Raw genomic sequence first — 22551 nt, forward strand, 5'->3', positions numbered from 1 at the left:
TTTTTTAAAATAAATTATTTATTTTTATTTATTTATTTTTGGCTGCGTTTTTTGGGTATTTGTTGCTGCGCGCGGGCTTTCTCTAGTTGCACTGAGCGGGGGCTGCTCTTCGTTGCAGTGCGCGGGCTTCTCATTGCGGTGGCTTCTCTTGCTGCGGAGCACGGGCTCTAGGTGTGTGGGCTTCAGTAGCTGTGGTGCACGGACTTAGTTGCTCTGCGTCATGTGGGATCTTCCCGGACCAGGGCTCGAACTCCTGTCCCCTGCATTGGCAGGCGGATTCCTAACCACTGCACCATCAGGGAAGTCCCCCTTTGCTCATTTTTATTTGGGTCATTTGTCTTATTGAGCTGTAGGAGCTCTTTCTTTATTGTGGGCACTAGACCCTCTTCAGAAATGTAAGTCGGGAGAGGGTGGAAGAGAAAGCCGGCTCCTAAAGTGCGAAAAAGGTTTGGAAGGAAATCCCGGGGGCAAGTTTGAGCTCCGTGGACCAGAGCAGGCCTCAGATGGAGGTGAGGGTCGCTCTCTCAGCCTTGTGGAGGCCATCTAGAGGATGGCGCCTGAGGGGCCCCAGGGAGGGGTGTCCCTCCCCTGGGGGTATGGCGGGGAGGCGGGGTTGGGCCTGAGGGTGTGGAGGGGAGTCGGTGGCAATGATGGCAGGGCCAGCCTGCTTCCCTTCCCGTTACGGTGAGCAAGCATCCGTTGGGCACTTGCCTGGGCCAGTGCCCTGGGGTCTCCTCAGGGCTCTGGGGGGACCCGTCTGAGCAAGGGGCCCCGAGGGGCAGAATGAGGGGAGGGCCCAGATACAAAGGGCCTCGTCCCACCAGCCCTGTTGCGGGGCTGGAACGGGGCTTTTCCTTGACTGGCGTTGGGAAGCGGGAGACTGTGCGTCACGCTGCACGTGTGGCTGGGGCTCGGGCATCCCCTGAGATGTGTGGGGCATCGTCCATTCATTCATTCACCCGTGAGTGGACTTGTGGGGCACCGGCACAGTGCTGCGGGAGCACCCTGGGTTCTGGGGACACAGTGGAGACAGGACAGGTGAGTGAGTGACCACATGGGCCGTGGTCAGTGCTGCGGGGAGGGACAGCGCAGGGCGGGAGGGGTCTGCTTTGCTGGCACCAGCAGGAGTTCCCACTGGCCCAGTTCCTAGCCCAAAGCTGAATCTGCTTCACCCTGAGGTCAGGGTCTCAGAGCTGGAATGTCCGGGTGAGCCTCTCCTGACGTCTGCACAATCGTGTTTAGTTGGGGTTGAGCCCATATGGGCTCTTCAAGCCCAAGTACAAACGGGCTGGCCTCTCCCTGGTCTGGCTGGGCATCAGACACCCTGGGCGCCGTCCGTGATGGCCATTACAGGACTCTCCCAGGCTCCCCCGAGCTCCTGGGCCTTCACCGGCCCTAACCAGGTGGTGCAGAGGTTAACACTGTCCAGACTTGAAGGACCCGTCCCGTCAGGCCCAGAGGCCACGCCAGCCGTCTGCTCAGCTCTGCCCACTCTGGCTGCTTCGTGTGTGCCGTCTCTCCTGGAAGAGGCGCTTCAAAGCCAGTGGGCCGGCCAGGCTCCCCGGGCCGCTGCCCGTTCAAGCCCAGCTCTGGGTGGCCACTTCCCTCGGCTGGGGCGAGGCTGGCCAGGAGCGCCAGTGCCCAAGGCAGAGTGTCGCTGAGGTGGGGCGTGGGTCCCACCCCCAGGCCTTTGGCCCCTTCTGATCCCTTGCTGGGCTGGGGCCCTGGACGGCGGGACGCGGCCGCCTCTCTCAGGATCGCCTTGCCAGGGCCGCGGGGGCTCGGCGCTCCCAGGCGCCTTCCCGAGTGACCGGGGAGCTCAGTCCCGTGCAGCATGAATCCTGGCGCCCCTGGGCCTGCCGCCCGCAGGGCTCCCCCCGGTCCGCGCGCCTCTGCGGTCAGTGCCCGCCTCTAAGCAGGGCCCTGAGCCGGTGCACAGACCACGGGTCCAGGGGCTGCTCTGGGCTCACCAGTGGCCGCGACGTCTGTGTCTCGGCTTCTCCTGCATCTGTGGCCAGTGGAATAGCCCGGCCCCTCCAGAGGCACGGGGGGGGTGGCTCTTCCGTGGGGCCCGGGCGTTTCCGGGCCCAGTGGACCGAACTGCTTCCTCTGTCCACAGTCCCCGAGGTCCTGCAGCTCAGCGATGCCTTGCGGGACGACATCCTGCCTGAGCTGGGGGTGCGGTTTGAAGACCATGAAGGTGGGTCCTCTGGGCGTGACACCGGGTCAGGGGAGGGACACAGGGTGGAGATTGCTTTTGAGAGGAAGAACTCCGGGACGGGTCCGAGGACGCTTCGCCTTTTACGTGGTGAACCCCCCATGATGCGTGGTCCTGGGGGACCTGTAGTTGTACCTTCTTGGGCATCACTGCCAGCACCTCCTCTCCTGCGGCCTGACTGCCCGGCGGCCCTGTTTTTGCGGGGCCACTGGCCGCCTTTTCTCGTGGCCTGTCACTTGGGAGGCAGCCTGTGTCATGTGGATTGTCAGCAAGTTTCACAGCTTGTGTTTCGACGTGGTGGGAGTTTGGGCTGCATGGAAAATTATTGGATTTTAAACACTCAGATGAATGTCTTATTTTATGACTCCTGGGTGCTTGGTCTTGAGCAGCAAGGCCTCCCCACAGCACAATTAACATTTGACCTGTGCGAGCAGGAAGGAGGTCCCGGCTTCTCTCGGGGGCCCTGTGGGCGGGAGTGGTGTGGGCCGTACTGGGCTTGGCCTCGTCTCACGGCTGTTGGCCTTTCAGGACTGCCCACTGTGGTCAAGTTGGTGGACAGAGATACCTTACTGAGAGAGAGAGAAGAGAAGAAAAGGGTGAGTGAAACCACAGTGACCTGAGCTGGGTGTTTTGTTTTTTGTTTTAAGTTGTTCTTCTTCTTCTTATTATTATTTTTTTTATTGGCTGTGTTTGGTCTTTGTTGCCGCGTGCGGGCTTTCTCTAGTTGCACTGAGCGGAGGCTGCTCTTCGTTGCGGTGCGCGGGCTTCTCATTGCAGTGGCTTCTCTTGTTGCGGAGCACGGGCTCTAGGCGCGCGGGCTTCAGTAGTTGTGGCTCGTGGGCTTCAGTAGTTGTGGCTCGTGGGCTCTAGAGCGCAGGCTCAGTAGTTGTGGCGCACGGGCTTGGTTGCTCCGCGGCATGTGGGATCTTCCCGGACCAGGGGTCGAACCCGTGTCCCCTGCACTGGCAGGCGGACTCTCAACCACTGCGCCACCAGGGAACTCCCTGAGCTGGGTGTTCATTGAAAATGTAAATATCACTGGAGTTTATATACTTCACCTTTAGAAGTTGGCATTTATACTCTTAGTAAAAAGTGCCAACGTTTATAAACGTCAGGAGGAAGGACGAGATAGGTAACTACTGGGCGATTTTCTAACAACAACAACAACGAGATCCAGCTTCTGATGAAGGACCCGGGGTACAAGGGAAGACTTGTCACCTCTGGGAAACCGCGAAGCTGACAGGTGTGGTCATACCTCGCTCTCACCTGAAGTGGTGTCTCCCTGTCCCTGGGGTTGAATGTGTCACAGTCACACCTCCACCCACTCCCGCCCCCAGCACCATCCTTCTCACGCCTCAGATGTTACTACACCTCCGTGAGCAGGGCTGAGCCAGGGACTCCGTGAAGTGGGACAGTCCCTGCTCTCGGGGACCTCAACGTGCCATAGAAAGAGAGAGGCAGGAACAGACGCAGTGCCTGTCAGATCTGCTGGGCACAGCTCGCTGGGTGCAGGGCCCGAGAGGCCTTAAGAAGAAACCCCAGGGAGAGGAGTTTGGGAGGCTGGGTGGGAAGGGGCCTCGACAGGTGTCCACAAGGAGAACTGACGGGTGGGTGGGTGGTCGGGGAGCAGAGCGGCGAGGCTGGCCCGGGGCTGCGCTGGACGTCGGGGACGCTGGTGTAGACGCCAGGAGGGGCCGAGCATGAGAATTAAGGAGCCCGGGTGCCGGGGAAGGTCTGGCTGGAGTCAGGCTGGTGCGAGGTTACGGGAGCCGGGCTTTGACCCCAGTCCAGGCCCTTCTTGGCCGCTCCCCCCCCTTTCCATCCCGTTCGGTCACCCCCGCTGGCGTCACGTCCCCTGGGTCGGGTTCTCCCCATCCTTGGACACCGCAGCGTGTGGGCCGCCCCGGCCCTTCCCCGGAGGTGACGTGGGGCTCACTCCCGCTCTCCCCCCAGGCGGCCCGGGGCGTAAAGACAGGGCAGTGAACTTGGATCAGGCACCCCTGCCCATGTCTTCACTGGCCGTAAGGCCTTGGCGGGAGGGATTTGCCATACACTTTCCCTCTGGTAGCTCGAGTTTCCAGCCGAGGGAATCCCACCCCAACCCCCATGTGTGGAGGCGCCTGGGACCACGGCCTCGTAGGCTGTCTTCTGCTCCCCCAGCGGGATAAGCACCTCCGGTCTCTAAGTGGAAAAGCAAAAGCCCTCAGCACCCGTCTTCCCACCTCCCAAGCTCCGTGCCGGGTCCCTCTTCCTCCGTCCACCCTCAGCCCCTCCTGCTCTGCTCAGGTTCTCCGGTGACAAGGCGCATCCTGGGGCGGCCCCGCCCTTGACCCCTGCTCTCTGGGACCCTCCCTTTACTTCCCCCACTGCACTGCCTGCATTTCCCGCCTCTCTGGCGTCCCGCCACCCAGGTGACCTCACCCCGTCCCAGGGTCCCTCTGCCACCTGTGTGCCTGTGACCGCCGATTCTCTCTGGCCCAGACTCCTGTGTCCAGCCGCCTACCTGAGGGCTCCGCTTGGCCAGGAAGCACCCGAAACCCAAGACATCCAAGAGGGAACGCGTGACCTTCATTCCCCAAACCCATTCCTTCTTCCTATCCGGGGCACACGCTGTCCACATGGTGGCCCGAGCCCAAACCTCCCGAGGCAGCCTCAGGCCCCTCCTCATGGGCACCCAGCCCAGCCACCAGGCCCTCCCTCCCTCCCTGCCTCCTGCCCGGACGCTGCCTGCCTGGTGGGAAGTGGGCTCTGGCCCCCTCCCGCCCTCCCCAGGTGCCTGGGCCCCTCGGGGTTGGCCCTCGCCGTGCTGTCCCTGGTCCCGCACCCGACCGCAGCCCCCCTGCTGCCGGGCAGGTCTGGTCCTTTCTTCACGTTGGTTGCGCTGCAGGTGACCTCACGCGTGGTGTCCAGTCACCGCCCCGCATCGAGAGCAGGGCTGGGTCAGAGCCCAGCTCACAGGGATGGGCGGGGGGACGGCAGGGAGCTTGTCCTGTCCCTCTCCCACCCAAGAGGGGCCTGGGCAGCTCCAGCTCACGGGGCGTTTGCTGTCCCCCAGGCTGAAGAAGAAAAGAGAAGAAAGAAAGAGGAGGCCGCCAGGAAGAGACAAGAGCAGGAAGTAACGTCTGCTCGGGGGCGGGCTCCTGGCGGAAACGCACTTTGACCCCATGCCCTACCCCCTGTGCCTCCTTGGGGCCCAGCCGGGCGCCCCCTCTGCCTCCGTCCCCAGCGGTGGCCGCGAGCTCCAGGACGGCTTCTGTGGCCTTGATCCTGCTGTGCTGTGTGCACGGCCGTCCCCCTGTTCCTGCAGAAAACACCTGGCTCCCTCCTTTCACTTCCCTCTGCCCAGCCGTCGCTCCCTGAACCTGGGGGCTGGGGTGGGAGCCGACACGGGGTCACGGGCGTGGGTCTCCACGCGGGCTCGGAGCAGCGACCCCATGTCTGTGTTCCAGGCGGCAAGGCTGGCCAAGATGAAGGTTCCGCCCAGCGAGATGTTCTTGTCAGAAAGCGACAAGTATTCCAAGTTCGATGAAAACGTAAGAAATCCTTTCTTTTCAGAACGTTGTTAGACCATTAAGTTGGGATGACAGGGGTTTTCAAACTTGGCTGAGAAGATTCTCTGTCCAGGGTGCTGTCTGCAGGAAGGCGGGCTTATGTGGGGCTGTTTCAGGTCCAGCACGTGCCGCCCAGTACCCAGGGCCGCCCCTCCCTCACCGCGGCCCAGCGGCTCTGGTGCCGGGCATCGTGGCCTGGGCCGGTTGATGGGTTTGCAGGGACTCACCCCACAGACGATCCAGAAGGGCCATGGCACGGGTGTGCCCATTGCTCCAGGGGCTCTTCAGCGTGGCTACTCATGGCCGCTTGGCCTTGAGACCCTCAGGCCTCCCTCACTGGTCTTGTACGTATTTGCTCGTATCAGAACCATGTCGACCCTGGTGGGGAACGGTGCCCCTCACCCCTCAGGCAGGGGGGCACACCAGGATGGTCGCTTCCCAGAGGCTAGCACAGGCACCTCGGAGCAGTGCGCTGGGTCCAGAGCATGGCGGGGAGTGGATGCCGGGCAGGCGGACCGGCCTGGTCAGTGGGCGGTGACCGCCCGTGCTCTCGCCTTTCAGGGTCTGCCCACACACGACACGGAAGGCAAAGAGCTGAGCAAAGGGCAGGCCAAGAAGCTGAAGAAGCTCTTCGAGGCCCAGGAAAAGCTGCACCAGGAATACCTGCAGCTGGTTCAGAATGGAAGCATCCCGTGAAGGCGGGGCCGAGGCTCCACACCGCCCCGGGGGCACCAGCTCCCCGCCCCAGGGACTCTGCCGCCCGCTCCAGGCGCGTCTACAGTGTTCCTCGGGGCCTAAGTTAAGGGTTCTGTCTGGAGGGGGCTGGGCCACCTCTGGCTCTGAAACGTCAGCAATAAAGTCTTCCCAACGCGAGGCCGGGCTCTGTCTGCCGTCACCCTGCACGGTCAGCGCGCGAGGGGGCCGGCCGGGCTGCGCGGTCAGCAGGTCACAGCACGGGAGCTCAGGCCACTGAGCGGCTCAGCCGAGGACTGTCCCCCCCAGCCCCCCCGCCCCTGCCCCCGTGCAGATGGCTATCGGCTAATCTCTGGTGTGTAGGCGCATTAGGAGGCATTTGAGTAGGAAAAAGACAGGCTCAAGCTGGCAGAGCCCGCTGGCGCCTCACACAAAGGCTGCTCGGCCGGGTGCCCGGGTCCTGCTGGGTCAGCTCGGCGCCCTGTCTCCGCAGCGATTCTGCGGGCGGGCGGGCCGGCTCAGCACGGCTGGCGATGCGATGGGAGGAGGGGGGATCTCAGCAGCACAGGGCAGCGATGTCCCCGCCAGGAGAGCGTGTCCTCACCAGCCTGCTCTCGCATTCTTACTCCCGGGGCTGAGAATCCCCACCTGAGCTCCAGGCCTGGATGGAGCAGGGTGGCAGCGAGCCGGGACCGGCTCCACCTGCAGAAGCGCGGGGCCGGGTCAGATCCGCGAGAACCGGCGACGGAGCCCTCGGGGCTGGGAGACGCCATCCAGGTCTCGCTCGCGGCGATGGCGGGGCAGGGGGCTGGGGTCGGGGTTGGCACCCTTCACCCCCGCGGCCCGCCCGTAGGAGCATCACCCCCAGAGCAGGTGGGGAGCAGCCTGCTGGCCAGTGCCGGCTGCTCTGGGGGGCTCCCACCCACCCAGCCACACGTGGAGCACGACAGCTGTGACCCCACGAGGACAGGCCCTGCACATGTTCGACTTTGGAACCTTGTAAATGTTCTACGTTAAAAAAATAAGCCAGTAAGAGAAAAGGCCCCAAAACGAAGTGGAACAAACCCAGGGCAGTTATCTACCTAACTAGTCACCCCAGCATTTAGTGCCTGAAGTGCCAATGACCTTATTATTGACCCCGAGGGTTCCGGGTGGACCGGCTCCTCTGGGCGGGTCTGAGTCAGGGCCCCACACCGGGTGCGGTCAGAGGGCGGGGGTCTGCGCGCTCATGCCTGGGTCCTGGGCGGGGGATGCTGGGGTGTGGCCTCCAGGTGGGCGGCCTCTGCGGGTCCCAGGAGAGTTGGGCACCACGTGCCCTTTGGGATCTAACCTCAGAGGTCACGCGGACCCCCTCCATCCTCCCTGAGGGGAGGCTGCCCCGGGGCCCACCTGCAGACCCCTCCCTGTGACGGCAGTGGCAGGGCCCGGAAAGGGTGGCAGCTGTTTAGGAAAGCGCCACCTGCCGCAAAACCGCAAATCAAACCGGTGAGAAAAGGGCCCCTTTGGTTGATTGGAGAACCTGCCGCTTCACTGCACTTCTTTCGGAGGGTGTGTCCTGAGGCCAAAGCCGTGCGGAGAAGTCAAACCTGGTTCCATCGTTGTGTCGCTGGGCGTGGTGCTGGCGTGGTCGTCACCCTCCGCTCCGTGCGGGCAGTGGACACGTGCCTCGACAGCAGCCCCGCATTCATCCATCGTGAGGAAAAGCACCAGAGAATCACGTGCTGATAAACACGAACGGAGAAGACAGCGGAGGAACTGACGCTTGACTTGTAAACAGCAGGTATTTCCCGGCCACGCAGGCTGAGAGGGGACCACCCCGGTGGCCACGAGCACCCCCAGGGCCAGCTTCCAGGCTCTGAGTGCCATCCCCTCTCCTGGGAGAAGCGGCCAATTCCAGGCCGAGGGCAAGCGCACGTGGAGGCCCAGGGCATCCTGGTACCCTGAGGGGAAGCGTCCCAGACGGAGGGGTTGTGTCAGAAGGACACGGGACAGACCAGGAACACACACAGCAGCCAGGAGAGTCTCCAGGGCATCGGGGCAGAGGGTCACGCGCAGTGAGATTCCAGTGAGATGACTCGAGAGGACAGAACTAGAGAGAGCGGCGTAGCGGTGCCAGGGGCTGGGTGGGGGCTGACTAGGGACAGTCCGGACCCTTCACCCTCAGTGGTGGCTGAGGAATCTACGCCCGTGGCCACGTGACACCAGGGCTGGTGTCCCAGGGTTCATCTTAGGCAAGATGTACCTGTCAGGAAACCATGTGAAGGGCACAGGGACCCCTCTGCCGCAGCTTCCTGGGAACCTCTCATGATTTCAAAGTAAAAAGCCTCAGGAGCTTCCCCTGGCTGAGTCTGCGAAAACTGGAGCCCTGAAAAGAAGGGGTCATTGAAATCCAGGCATCCACACTTATTCTCAAAAGCAAAGAAGACCAAGACATAATAACTTGTCACCACTGGAGGTGACACCTGGTCCACAGACTTATTTATAAGTGGCAGGATTGGGACTTGCCTGGCGGTCCAGTGGTTAGGACTCTGTGCTGTCGCTGCCATGGCCCTGGGTTCAGTCCCTGGTCGGGGAATTAAGATCCCGCAAGCTGTGTGGCGTGGCCAGAAAAAAAAGGTGGCAGGATTAAACGTCTCCCACCCTCCATGGAAACTATTTCAGAGCCACCCATGTCCCCACTGAAAGGGGCAGCAGTGCCAGCGAGTAGAAGTGGACAAAACAGGACAGTTGGAACACCTCTGTTCTGGGGCCCCGAGTGCAGCCCCGACTCCAGCCAGGGCGGCAGTGGACGCCGAGACCCCTGCTGAAAGTTGGGAGCTGACTGTTTTCAGGACGCCACAGCGTCCCCTCGCAGGTGGCTTGTCGGTCACAGGGGACTGGGAAAGGTGCGCCTGTCACCTTACAACTCGGAGCTCTGCCCATCACCCCCTCCCCCCAGCACTCAGTCTCAGCATCCCCCGAGAGGGACATGTGGGCCTGAGGGGTGGCCTGCAGGGGGGAGCCCGGCCTCACCTGCACAGAGGAGTCTTTCCACTAAAAACACGGAGTAGGTACCGAACAAAGCTTTTAGACCCGTGCTGCCCGGGACCTTGTTAAATCACAGACCCTGACTCGGATCTGGAGATTCTGCGTTTCCTCCAGGTCCCAGGGTGATGCCCCTGCCTCTGGTCGGGGGCCCCACCTGGAGGAGGAGACTGTCCGTTTCACTTCCTGCTCACCGGCAGTACTGGGGACCGAGACACAGGCGGGAGGTGCCGCAGAGAGGCAGCCAGACTCATCGAGAAGGGCGCCCTCCTCGGGACTCGGGAGAGATTCGAGAAACAAAACCACCACCTCCCGTGTGTGAACCTAATAGCTTTGAACAAGCTGGCCACAGAGATGTCTGGGGACACGTGTGCATGGGCGTGGTGTGATGCTAAGGAATCTGGTGAATTTTGTTCGTGCGATCGTGCCACTTGTGTCCACACATGTCCTTAGCTTGGGACAACGTGGCGTGGTAACTGAGTCTTCGACAAAGAAAACTCATGAAGCAAATTAATACAGATGCTTCGGGTCACACCTGAGTGGCCGGCGTCTATCTGTGCCCCAGGTCATCCTCTCTACCTTCCTGTGTTCCAGACTCTTCGTGATCAAGTGTTGTTTAAAACATGCCGCCAGGAAACCCTCTCGTCTTTAGTGGACGACTGGGGTGGGTCGCGGCACCTGCAGGGGGTGGCCTGGGGGCTCCTGGTCAGGAACGTCCTCACTGTCCCCTTTGCATTCGGCCTTTGCACTCTTACAGGCTGCAGCAGAACCTTCTGGAACAAGCTGGGGTGGAAAACTCCTTTAACTTGTAAAATGTCAGTTCACCTGTAAAAAGTGTTTCTTTTGCGTGTGTGCATGAAACCTCTTTCCAGCGCTAAGAGCCAAAATTGTCTTCGTGCTTCTCCCCAAAGAGAAATCTTCCGTGTTTTCATTATTAAAAAAATCACAGGTTCACTATTTAAAAATCGAATCACGCAGAAGAGTACCAGACTAAAGTAACGACGGAGTGTCCCCTTAAGGCCATCTAGAGCGAGCCTGTAACAGTTTGGGGACAGGCTCCTGACACCCTCCTTCTGAGTTTACAGATAGCGGCCCTCTCCGCACGGAATAGATGGTGGCTATTTTCTGAAGTCATCTGCTTCTTCCTCCTGTCTCCATGTGTCCTTGTCATTAGACCATCATGACCTGGGGGCCACCGCCCTGGGGAGGGATGTCAGGTGCTTCTGGGGCCCCGTGCTCCCTCTCTTCTGCCAGCCCCGGGGGTTACTCACTGAGCAGTGCCCACGAGAGGCGAGGGGCAGGGCCCCTCCAGGGCCAGGTTGGTTGTGGTCCAGCCGTTTTTGAGCTGGGGGGCTGAGGGAGTCATCCAGCCCACCTCTATTTCCTCCTCTGGAGGTGGGGACGATAGTGTCCACCTGGGACATTGCTCAGCCAAGGCCTTGCCATCATTCAGTGGCCCCGAGACGAGGCACAGTCTCTAGGTGGGAAGGAAGACAGGGCGCCCGTCCTCCTGAGCTCAGTCTGGGAGGAGCTCAGGCCGAACAAGGAGCAGAAACCAAGGGCAGGGCCACCCCTGGAGGGTAACCCCCTGAGTTCCCCATGGCCGGAGGGCGAGCCAGGCTGGGGACCTGCGTAGAGGGGCTGTTAACAGGTGTGCGTGAGCTCAGAGCCCGGCGGTGTCAAAGTTACGATGGTGGGAAAACGAAAGCCACAAGGTGGCCAGGGGCCTTGGAGTTCTAATCCCAGCATCTCTCAGCCCTGGTCTTACTTAGCATCATCCGGGGACTTTTCAACAGACTGATGCCCGCTGTGCCTGCCCCGTTCTGAGTTCACTGGGGGCAGCAGGGATCACAGAAGGACGCTGGGCAGCAGAATGCCACCAGTGTGCTGGCGGGCAGCGTGGAGGATGGGGCCGCAGGAGGACGGGCTGTGACCTCCAGCCAAGGGCACGAGGGTGGCCTTAGCCCGTGAAGAGCTGGGACCCTCCTGGCTGAGGAGGAACCAGCCCAGTGGAGATCCGTTTGCTGGCGCTTCTGCTGTCAGTGGGTAGTCAGAAAGGATCGTGCCCACAGAATAAGACACGCCACTACAAGGCTCCGGTGTCAGCAAAGCTTGGGTGTTTGTCAGAATGAACGTGTCTTGAGGGACTTCCCTGGTGGTCCAGTGGTTAAGACTCTGCCCTTCCAATGCAGGGGGCGCAGGTTCAATCCCTGGTCAGGGAACAGTAGCCAAAACAAACAAAAAAAAGACACAAGGCCCCACATGCTGAGAGTGGTTCTTTCTTTCTTTTTTTTTTTTTTTTGGCCCATAGCATGCGGGATCTTAGTTCCCCAACCAGGAATCGAACCCGCACTCCCTGCAGTGGAAGCGCATAGTCTTAACCACTGGATTGCCAGGGAAGTCCCCTGGGAGTGGGTTTTTAAAGCTGATATGGCAAGGCAGGAAGCGCAGGCAGCCGGTGGGTCTGCTGCCGGAGGGCGGGCGTCTCGCCCCGGGTCCCTGGGGATGCTGCCGGGGCCCGGGAGGGTGAGGGCAGATCCCTGAGTGGGAGGTGGGCAGTGGGAGGCCACCCCCCAAGCCCCTCAGCCTTCACATCGTGTAGAGGCTCCAGAAACTCAAGGACACCTGCAGCAGCTGCCCTGTTGTACTGGACTGAATAATGCAACCCCGCAAATCCATGTCCACCCAGAAGTCCACAGTGTGAGCTAATTTGGAAATAGGAGGCTCTTTGCAAATGTAATTACTTAAGATGAGATCCCACTGGAGTAGGGTGGGCTCTAACTCAAATATGACCGGTATCTTTGAAAGAAAAGGAGACAGCCACGGGGACAGGCCACATGAGGACGGAGGCAGAGGCTGAAGGGACGCCGCCACAAGCCCGGGGACACCTGGAGCCCCCAGAATCTGGAAGAGGCAGGAGAGATCCTCCTCTATAGCCTCCGGGGGTGGGAGCGGGGCCTACCTACAACTCGATTTCAGACACGACTCTCCAGAACTGGGAGAGAACACGTTTCTGTTGTTCAAGCTGTGTGGTTTAGTGTACTTCGTTGTGACAGCCCCAGGAAACCAACAGGACCTCCATCCTTGTAATTTCAGCCTCTTGAATAGACAAACACGTTTAATATGACTTAATGCCTCATTTAAATAAACCCACTTGTGATTATAAGGGGGGGGGTGGCAGGAAAATACAGTCAGACTGCAGGCAGGCGAGGACTGTTGCCTGATTTCAAAACAGATACGAATAGAACGTGGTGCAGGTTCCCAGGAGCTGCTCCGCACGAGGCCTATTCCCGTTTCCATTGGGGAATCTGGGAATCAAGGCCTGAGAACCGAGAAGACGTCAGACCCAGGGAGGGCACTTGCGATGGCAATGCTGGCGTCACTCTGAGCCTGGCACCCGCCCATCATGCCCACGGGCAGATGAAGACGTGGCGTGCAGCCTGGCCCAGGCATCACCTTGGGGGCACCTGCCCAGGCTCACCTCCTGATGGGGCTCCCAGGTGCTATCGTTAGGGCCGTGAGCCACCCTGAGCTATCTGCAGGTCCTGGAATGCGCTATGCTCCCCTCCTGGCCTCTCCTGCTGGTTCTCAGGTGTCAGCTGGGACACCACTTCCTCCCGGAAGCCTCCCTGATACACTCCTTCTAGTGGTGGGGACGGGGCAGGAGGTGGGGATCAACATGCCCCCCGTCAAGTGCCCGTGGTCAAGAAAGCTGGCAGTGGTGCCCTGATGGTAATAAGCACGGGGGTGGCAGCGGCAGGATGTTCAAGGAAGGCCCCTCAGAGGAGGTGACTGGACCCAAATGATGGCAGGAGCCCACAAAGGGACATGTGCACAGAGAGGAGTTTTAGATCATTTACAACCTCCCAAAAGGGGCCTTTCTCCAGACCCATAAGAGCCCCGAAGGGGGCAGGCCAGGGGGCGTGGATGACCAGAGGTGTGGACAGGTGGACTCCACCATCCCAGGTCCGGCCTGCTTTCTCCAGGTGGCGTCTGGGCCACAAGCAGACCCAGGAGTCAGCCCTTCTGGCCCCTCAAAGGGCGGCTCCGAGTGGCCCCGTACTCAGTGTGCAGGCCCCACTGAGCACCAGGGCCTGTGGCTGCCAGGGACCAGATATCATCTGGGGCAGGATGCAGGCTGAGCCCTTGGAGGAGAGGTAAGCCTTGGGGAGCAGGAACTGAAGGGCAGGTTACCCACTCCCCGCCCCGCCCCTGTGTCCTCAGGTGCTGAGTCCCCTGCCCGTGCCAGGCGGCTGGGGCCATCAGAACAGACACCTGCACCAAGGCGACTGCTCACCAGCGCTGTTCCAAGTCTCCCCCAGCCCCATGAAGCAGGTGCTGTTAAGTGTTCCCATTATACAGATGGGGGAACTGAGGCACAGGCTCTCAGTCAGGCCTGCCGGCTGGAATCGGATACAGCAAGGATTTAGCCCGGGGGGTTGGACCCAGGAACACCTGCCCCTCTCCCCCCGCTCTTTGCTGCATGGCCTACTGGCCAGGACCACTGCCGGGGCACCGCCTTGGTATGACGTGGACTGAATGGCAGCCTCCAAATTACAGGTTCAACTCCAATTCCCGGAACCTGGGCATGTGACATTCAGATATTGGGGTTTTGCAAATGTAATCAAGTTAAGATGAGGCCATTAGGTGGGCCCTAGGACAGTGACTGGAGTGTCCTTTTAAGAAGAGGACACAAGAGGGCTTCCCTGGCTGTCCAGTGGTTTAGATTCCATGCTTCCACTGCAGGGGGCATGGGTTCGATCTCTGGTTGGGGAATGAGGTAAGAAGAGGTGGTAGTGGCTCTGAGAATAAGAATATGCAACTACGTAATTTTTCATTGAGCAAAATGTTTTTATATACATTCCCTGCATTGAACTGTATTCCCTAGCATCACAGAACGTTAGCACTAAAAGGTACCCAAAAGATCACTTATCTCCTCTAGCAGATGAGGAAATTAATGTCCAAGAAGGTAAATGTCTTTCTCAAGATCATAAATCCAGGACAGGATGACTCTGTAGATGGTTAATGATTCACAAGGGACAGTGGTCCCAATGTCAGCAGGGAGGGTGAAAGTTACCCTTGACAAGACTTTAAATCGCTCCTAACATACAATGTAGCGACAAAGCATTAGCAAGTGAGTCCACCAGAACATTTTCCTCTAATAAGGAAACACATCGCTTTTTTTCCCATTGAATCCCAGATGAATCATTTGGCTTGGTTTTATGGGGCCAAGTTGCATGGGAAAAAAAATAATAAATTTAAAAAGACATTATAAGAAATACCTGGCGGGGGGCTTCCCTGGTGGCGCAGTGGTTGAGAGTCCGCCTGCTGATGCAGGGGACACGGCTTCGTGCCCCGGTCCGGGAAGATCCCACATGCTGCAGAGCGGCTGGGCCCGTGGGCCATGGCCGCTGAGCCTGCGCGTCCGGAGCCTGTGCTCTGCAACGGGAGAGGCCACAACAGTGACAGGCCCGCGTACTGCAAAAAAAAAAAAAGAAAAAGAAATACCTGGGGAGTAAGATCAACTTAGGAAGTCGCCCTGTTATGTTCTTTGGGTGAAAAAGTGACTTGAATAGCCCATCTTTCTTTTATACTTCTACTTGTCCCCTAATTGTGTGCTTTTTTTTTTTAAATTTGCTTTCCTGAGTGTATGGAGAGGAATTTATATGCTACATTTTAAAAGAATGAAACCTTACTGAATAAGTGACTTAGAAGGCTTAAATGTTTGGGTTTCAGATGGCTGCGATTTCCACTTTAATGTATTAATATCACATACGGGTTGCATGGTCCTTGTTGCGCTTGATAATTTTTGTTATTGTCCCTGCTATAGTTTATTCTGTTAATCATGTTATCAGTAAGTCTTAACCTTAACCAGAAGCAGCCACCAGCAAAACCAGTATCAACATAAGCTCCACACCCTAGGCTCTATGTCTTGGGATTTCTGCAAGAATAATCACAAAGAAGGAACTATTCATCAAACCTAAAATGTGGATAATCATTTACACTTAACTGTATACCAAGAGTACTGTATTTGTTCCAGGGTAGCTCAAAACTCTTTGAAAGTGCCATATAGGAAGTGGGGAAAACGAGTAATCCCATTTTAACAAGAATGTATACAGATGTGAAATAGGAAAATAAGGGATCCGGAAAATTGTTATGGTCCTAGCCTCATGTAGTTTATATTTATTTAATTTTTTTGGCCATGCTGTGAGGCATGTGGGATCTTAGTTCCCCAACCAGGGATCGAACCCGTGCCCCCTGCAGAGGAAGTGCAGAGTCTTAACCACTGGACTGCCAGGGAAGTCCCTCATGTAGTTTAAAATTAAAGTCTATGCATACAGAAAATATCTGCAAGGTAATTATTAGAATAACGGCAAGAAAAGTCAGCACAGGGAATCCTTTAGATTCAGAGCCATGACTTACTTTTCAAATGGAATAGACTCAGCTAGTGGCAGTTTTGCTTCTAGAGTAACGTGGCCTTGAGAAAGCCACTTCACCTGCTTCTATGGATTCATCTGTTTCCTCCTATAGACTCTATGCCATATTCATACATCTCATCTTCCCCTCATTATTTCAGTGGTGACAGTGGCAATTTAGGTTTACATCTTGGCACCTAAAACTCTTTGGACTAAAAAGTCCTAAATAAAAACAGTCGTTAAAAGAAAAGTTTCATGTAAAATTACCCAGCGTCTCAAAAGTCAATGAAAAGTTACCCAGGGACCCTAATGCAGAAGTAGTATTTGAATCTTTACACACAAATGCGGTAAAGTGTGTCAGTAACTAATAAGTTGCCTCCCTTGTAATTCTTTCCATTTTTGGATTTCATATGTCAAAACAAACTCCTTCGCTTAGCTTGTGAGCGTAGTAATTAGACAGTATTTCAGATACTCATTTTTGGAGCACAGAACTAATTAACAACTAACCCTGTTATAACAGGCTAAAATGAGAGTAATGTTTTCCTAATACATAATTGTATTTCTGAACTTGAGTAGGGATATTTTGAGCTGTTTGGTCACATGTTAAATATTTTGCGCTTTTTAAAAGATTCCTGATAATACTTCTCAATTCTTTCCCATGAGCCCTGAATGTAATTCTGATCTTATATTTTTCAAAATGATCTACGGGGAATTCCCTGGTGGTGCAGTGGTTGAGAATCCGCCTGACAATGCAAAGGACACGGGTTCGATCTCTGGGCCGGGAAGGTCCCACACGTCACGGAGCAACTAAGCCCGCGAGCCACAACTGCTGAGACTGCGCTCTAGAGCCCGTGCTCCGCAACAGGAGAAGCCACCGCAATGAGAAGCCTGCGCACCGCAATGAAGAGTAGCCCCCGCTCGCCTCAACTAGAGAAAGCCCGCGCGCGGCAATGAAGGCCCAACGCAGCCAATAATTTAAAAAGTATATATAAAATGATCTTCGTCTCCCTTTATTGGAAAATGTCACTTCATCAATCCTTTATCAATTAAACTCCTGCTGTGGCTTGACCGGCATGGGGTGGGGTGGGGGGGGAGGACCCACAGAGACACAGAGAAGGCCATGTGATGCAGCCACAAGCCCAAGACGGCCCAGAGCTCCCAGAAGCTGGAAGAGGCAGGAAGGACCCTGCCCTGGAGACTCTGAAGGGAGCCCAGCCCTGTAACGCCTTGATTTCTGCCTTCCTGCCTCTAGAACGGTGAGCGAACACAGTGCTGTTGTCCTTTCTAAGCCCCACGGCTTGTGTCCCTTTGTTGTGGCAGCCACCGGAAATTAAAACAGCATTCTCAGTCCTGTTGCAGACAGAAAGGCTGTGGACAATGTCGCCCACCTTCCCACCAACTCACTGAAGTGACCCGGGGAGAGGCCACTCCACTACAGCCGTTCCACCAAGGGCCAGGCCCAGTGGCCAGCACACAGGCTGCTCCCCCAACTGGCGCCGGCGTGCTGCACCACCTGCTCCAACCCTGAACAGACAGGCAGGGCCAGATACAGTGGCCTCGTAGATATGCGCCTTTAGTAAACAGGAGGAGGACAGACCTCCAAACTTGAAAATGCTGGTGCTCTTTTCTTTCGTAGTTTATTGCCTCCTCCCCCAGCTCGGCCCCATCCTCAGCAAAAGCAAAACAAGGTCACTACAGAAAAGTCAGAAAATCCAAGTTAGGCAAGCAGGGATCCCACACACGCCCTCTCAGTACAGATGCGGGGCAGAGGCTGGTCCCCGCCGTGTGGGTCCCACCTGGGTACCTGCTGGGCACCCTGCGGCTGGTTAACTGACAGTTATGTCCTTAACAGCCCCATCCAACAAGAGCCTCTGGATGATTTCAAACTCCTCCCCCCCGCCCCCTTCAAACTTGCTGAAAGTTAGAACGGGTTTCAGAAGCGACCCCGCTCAAAGAAAGGGAAGTTTCTGAAGAAACGGACAAAAATAATCAAAGACCCCTCAACGGAAGATAGCGCCCAGAAACACACTCTCAGAAGCTCGGGCCTGGCGGATGTGGGTTTCCACCGAACTGTCGTCTTACTCAAGCGGTTTTCAGATTAACGCTTTTCCAGGAACTGTAACGTGGTGAGGCCGGGGTCGGTACCCCGGCCCCAGCGGCCCGGCCCTTCCTTCTGGCCGGTGGGTCTGTTAGGCCCGAGCCGGGCTGAGACGCTGGGGACGCGGGCCTGGGCGCTGCCCCGGGAGAGCCCGTGAGTGCGCGGGATGGGGTGGGGGAGGAAGAGGGGACCCCACGCGCCAAGCCCAGTAGGCAGCACGAGCCCGGGGATTTGAGGGGGGAAGCCCAGGCCATGGGGTCGCGGAGGTCGGCGGGGTCAGCGCGCGCGTCCCTGGGGCTGGAACTCAACTGGGATGGGGGGGCAGACAGGGGTCGCGGGAGGTGGGTGGGCCCCGAGACAGCGCCCAGTCCCACGGGGGGCTGGGGAAGGGGGGTGCACAGGCCGGGGGGTGGACTGTGCCCGAGCGGGGGTGGTCGGTCGGGGTGGGCTGTTGGGATGGGGAATGGGCTGCGCAGACCGGGATGAGTGTGGGGCCGGAAAAGGGGTGCGCCCGAAGAGAACACGAGAGTAGGCTGCAGCAGACGCCCCCCACACGTGACCTCCGCGCACCTCCGGTCCTTAAAGGGGCGGAAGGAACGCGGGCGCGCGCCACGCTGACGTCACACATCCCTATTTGCATCCGGCCCGCGGGTCTCAGCCCCGCTCAGCGCGGCGCCTCCTGGGCGGCCTCCGATTGGCCGTCACCGGCGGCGCCGAAGCGTAGTTGACTTGCGCCGCGCCCTCCCAATCGTAGCCCGCTTTGCTCGAGGAGGGCGGGGCCAGGAGACTCAGCCAATGGGAGGCGGCGTTGTTGGCGGCCACGGCGGCGCACTCCCGGAGCGAGCGAAACCCAGACGGCCGCCGCCACTGCCGCAGGAGGCGTGAGGTGCGGACGCGAGGTTCGGTCGGGTAACGGTGTTAGTGGCGGCCGGCGGGGCGGGGACCGGGGCCGGGGCCGGGGCGGTGGGAGCCGCGGAGGAGGCCCGGGGCCGCCATCTCGGGAGGCCGGGCGGCAGGGGCGGGGCCGGGCCCGGAGCGCCCGGAGCGGCGGCGGGGAGCGGGCGGGCGGGAGCGGGCGACGCGGGTGCGACCGGGGCCCGCGGGGAGCCGGGCGGGGCCGGGCGGCGGCGGCGGCAGGTGTCGCGCCCCGCTCCTCCCGCGGCGGCCTGAAGGTCAGGAGAGCTTTGTTTCCGCGCGGCTCCCGCCCGCCGGCCCCGCGGCGTCCCCGGGAAGGTTAAGGCCACGGGTCGGGCCGCGAGGACCCGGGCGAGCGCGGAGCCGCCCAGGGGCCTTTTGTTTTCGGAACCGGAGCCTTCCCAGGGCTGAGTGACCGTTAGCCGCGGCTGCAGCGGGCTCCGGTCCCGCGTCCGACGGGTGGGTGAGGCTGCAGCGTGTGCCGGGGCGACACCAGGACCTTACAGGGTCCTGGGTGTTGTCGGGGACGGGCGGCGACGTGCGCTCGCAGCCGTTAACGGACGCGCCGGGAGCCGGACGGGCCCGGCGTGCCCGGCAGGGTGGCCGCCGAGTCTGCGCTACTTTACTGCTTTACGTCATCCTGCGGACGGGGAAGTGGGGCCGTCCGAGAAGTCCGTGAGCGTCACGGATGGGACGTTGCCTTGCGCGTCTTAGTCCGGAGGTGGTGACAGCAGTCACATCGGTGTGTTTGTACCTGACTGCTGGGCCACTCCCCCGCCCCCGCCCACCCCCTCGATCCTGTGTTTTCCGAATGCTTTCCGTTAATGATCAGACTTCCCGCCGTCCGCAGTTATCCCCGGTCTATCTAAGCCGAGTCCTGCGAGAAGCGTTTGGGCCCCGAAGAAGGCTGTGTCGGGTTCCTGGCGGGGATGCTCCTGCACTCACCTGCCAGCAGGGCTTTGGTTCACATGCCCCCTCTGTTTTACTTGCATGTCGCTGTAAAGTATAAAAATAGGCTTGTGAAAATTCTCAGAGTGAGTTGTTGAACTTAAAAGTTGTCTTTTCAAAAGTTACTGCCTTCCTGTAAAAGTAACTATCTCTAAGTGATTAATAGCTGTCCTGCACACCAGGGACTCCGATAATCTCTGCCTGCGTTGACTCATTTCATAATAGTCTAATAACTTATGCGATAAGCACTGTTGTTTTCCCGTTTAACCACTCAGGAAGCTTGAGGCCCTGGAAGATTAATCCATAACTTGGATTAAAATGCAGGCAGTTTTAATTTTGCCCAGCTTTACTGTTTCTGTAGAAGAGATGAGAAGTTTTAATAAGAAATTGTTTTTATTATTGCACTGAGCCTCACTGAAGTCTAGTTTTTGAGCATCATTGATGCTGGTTGATCATTTCCAGCTCAGAATTCTGTGATTCCACAGAATGCTAAATGCTTCCCATAGTAGAATCTGGAAATGATTTCAGACGGTGATTAACAGTAGCTAGAGGGATAAATGATATGCAAATGTAAAATGAACTTCTGAGAAAGAAAGGTGGTGATAGAGTAGGGATATATTTAAAAGGTTAAATGAGTGACTAAAGTAGAGGGAAATGGCTTAAAAATTAGCGTTATCTATTAGTGGTTAATTTGTTAAGAGTTGACAGGAAAAAGAAACCCCAGAAAATGAATTTTCTCGATTTATTAGCTGCCTTTTTTTTTTGTTTTGTGACAAGGAAGGTTTTTTCTTTCATGTTTTGAAGGTAAATATTCTGTTCTGAGATTTGGAAGGATTGAAGATAAGACTTTTGGTCAATAAAAATACCATTACAAAACTTAATTTCTTACAGAATTATAGTGACAAAGGGGATTCGTTTTATAGATAAAATAGGTATAGGAATTGTGACCTTTTCAAGTTTACTTAGAAACACTTTCACTAGAAGTTTGAGGCCTCTTCTCGTGGTATGATGAGAGTAATTATTCTCAAAATAATTATAATTATATAAATAATTCCAACGCTGTAGTGCTGTCTTAAATACCTGTTATTACACATACATTTACAGTCTTTTTTTTCCCCTGGTTGACCCGTGTTACTAATTCAGAATGTCTGCGGTTATTTGTGCCTCTGTATTATAAAATAACGTCTAAATGCCTTTGTGACTTTTGCATTACTTTTGAAAATACTGTATAGAATAGAGATTGGAGAAATTGATTGAATTCTTTGCAGTAGCTGATTTTATCACTTGGTTTGATAACCTCAGTAAACTGAATTCTGGAAAGGATGCGTGTGCTTTAGGGTTGTGTCCCCTAAAAGTGTAGACATCGTAGCTTTGTGAATTGACCGTTCAGATTATCGGACCCTTCTGTGATATTCTGAGTTGGGAGGTTTTAATCTGTATGAGATAGTTCAAAAGTTTTTAGAAATTGCGTGCTTAGAGTTGGGATGTGTTCATCAGTATGTGACAGTCTGAATTCATACTTGAATCTTTAGTTAAAATATTTCCGTTAACCTGTCAGGATTTTTACCAGCCTCTTGATATTGAGAGCATATTAATTCCCTGTATCTGCAGTTCTCTGACCAGCTAGGGTTCAGAGTGAAATCTTTTCCTTTTTATTTTGAGCAGTTGATAGTCTTCTAGCATCAGGAGGAGGTGACCTCAAATGTAAATGCGTACGTGGGGTAATAAGAGTTACGAATTACTTATTTTCAGGGTGGCTTTTCTTTTCTTGTTCATTGTCCACAGTTTTAAAATGGTTTAAAACTGTTCTGATAAGCTCATGTTGTACTTCCACAAGTTTTATTGGAGAACCCAGGGGGGTTTTTTGGTTTGTTTTTTGTGGGGTTTTTTTGTGTGTTTTTTTGTTTTGTTTTGTTTTTTGATAAATAGTATCTGTAGGCCGAGGGTGGTTTAAATTCCCAAAGCCCTAAGGGCCACCAACCAGTATGAAACAGGGAAGAACCATTACTGCTCAGAACCAGTGTTCCCAGTGACGGCACTTTGAATAATCAAGGCAGCGTTGAGGAGCGTGTTGGGAGGTTGGTCTGGGATTGCTGTCTAAGTGCTGTTTTGTTTTCTAGAGGTAAAGGTGTTTAGGCATCCAAAGTAGAAGGCTCATGTTACTTAGTGTGACTAGTCTGCCACCGGGATGATTTCAGGAGTAGAAAGTAGCTGGTGTGGCATTATTGCAGGAAATTGCTCTCCTCCAGCCTTAGCTTAATTTGCACAATTTCTCCTAGTTCAGTGAATACTTGCCTTCCTAAACTGCAGTTGTGAGATTTTTCCTTGAGCACAACCCTTATTAATGGGTAGTGAAGAATTTTATGTTTGACTGTTACGGAATTTTCAAAACAGACGACGTAGGTTTGTTGTTGTTTGACAGCCATTGGTTTTCTACCCTGCCCTCTTCAGAGAAAGCAGGGCTGCTTTACACTGTTTGCCATTGAATTTTAAACTTCATGAGTATTTAGTAACAGGAGAGGCAGTGTATTTCTGTAGTAAGAAAACTACAGAAGATCACTTAATGAACTTTACCTTTTGATCTGGGCCACTCACTGTGTGGCCTTGAAAATTTCCTCTTAGAAGTGTACTGTCAGCTGTTATTAAAGGTGCTTCCATTCTGGGTCTGTGGGACTTTTTTTTTTTTTT

At 56.4% G+C, this 22551-nt stretch overlaps 2 protein-coding genes across 2 annotated transcripts in view; both read left to right on the top strand.

The window, feature by feature from the left end:
* Nucleotides 1-6465, top strand: part of CARS1 (cysteinyl-tRNA synthetase 1) — a 47793-nt gene extending 41328 nt beyond the window's left edge. Inside the window, exons 20-24 of the mRNA XM_065881624.1 lie at nucleotides 2120-2200; nucleotides 2747-2814; nucleotides 5274-5333; nucleotides 5668-5751; nucleotides 6331-6465. Of these exons, the coding sequence (XP_065737696.1) occupies nucleotides 2120-2200; nucleotides 2747-2814; nucleotides 5274-5333; nucleotides 5668-5751; nucleotides 6331-6465 (428 nt within the window). The remainder of the gene's footprint in view (nucleotides 1-2119; nucleotides 2201-2746; nucleotides 2815-5273; nucleotides 5334-5667; nucleotides 5752-6330) is intronic.
* Nucleotides 6466-18828: 12363 nt separating this feature from the next.
* NAP1L4 (nucleosome assembly protein 1 like 4) overlaps nucleotides 18829-22551 on the top strand; it is a 60660-nt gene continuing 56937 nt past the window's right edge. Inside the window, exon 1 of the mRNA XM_065881431.1 lies at nucleotides 18829-18886. The gene's annotated coding sequence lies outside the window, so the exon portion shown is untranslated. The remainder of the gene's footprint in view (nucleotides 18887-22551) is intronic.

Source organism: Phocoena phocoena, chromosome 8, assembly GCF_963924675.1.
Source record: "Phocoena phocoena chromosome 8, mPhoPho1.1, whole genome shotgun sequence".
NCBI classification, from domain to species: domain Eukaryota; kingdom Metazoa; phylum Chordata; class Mammalia; order Artiodactyla; family Phocoenidae; genus Phocoena; species Phocoena phocoena.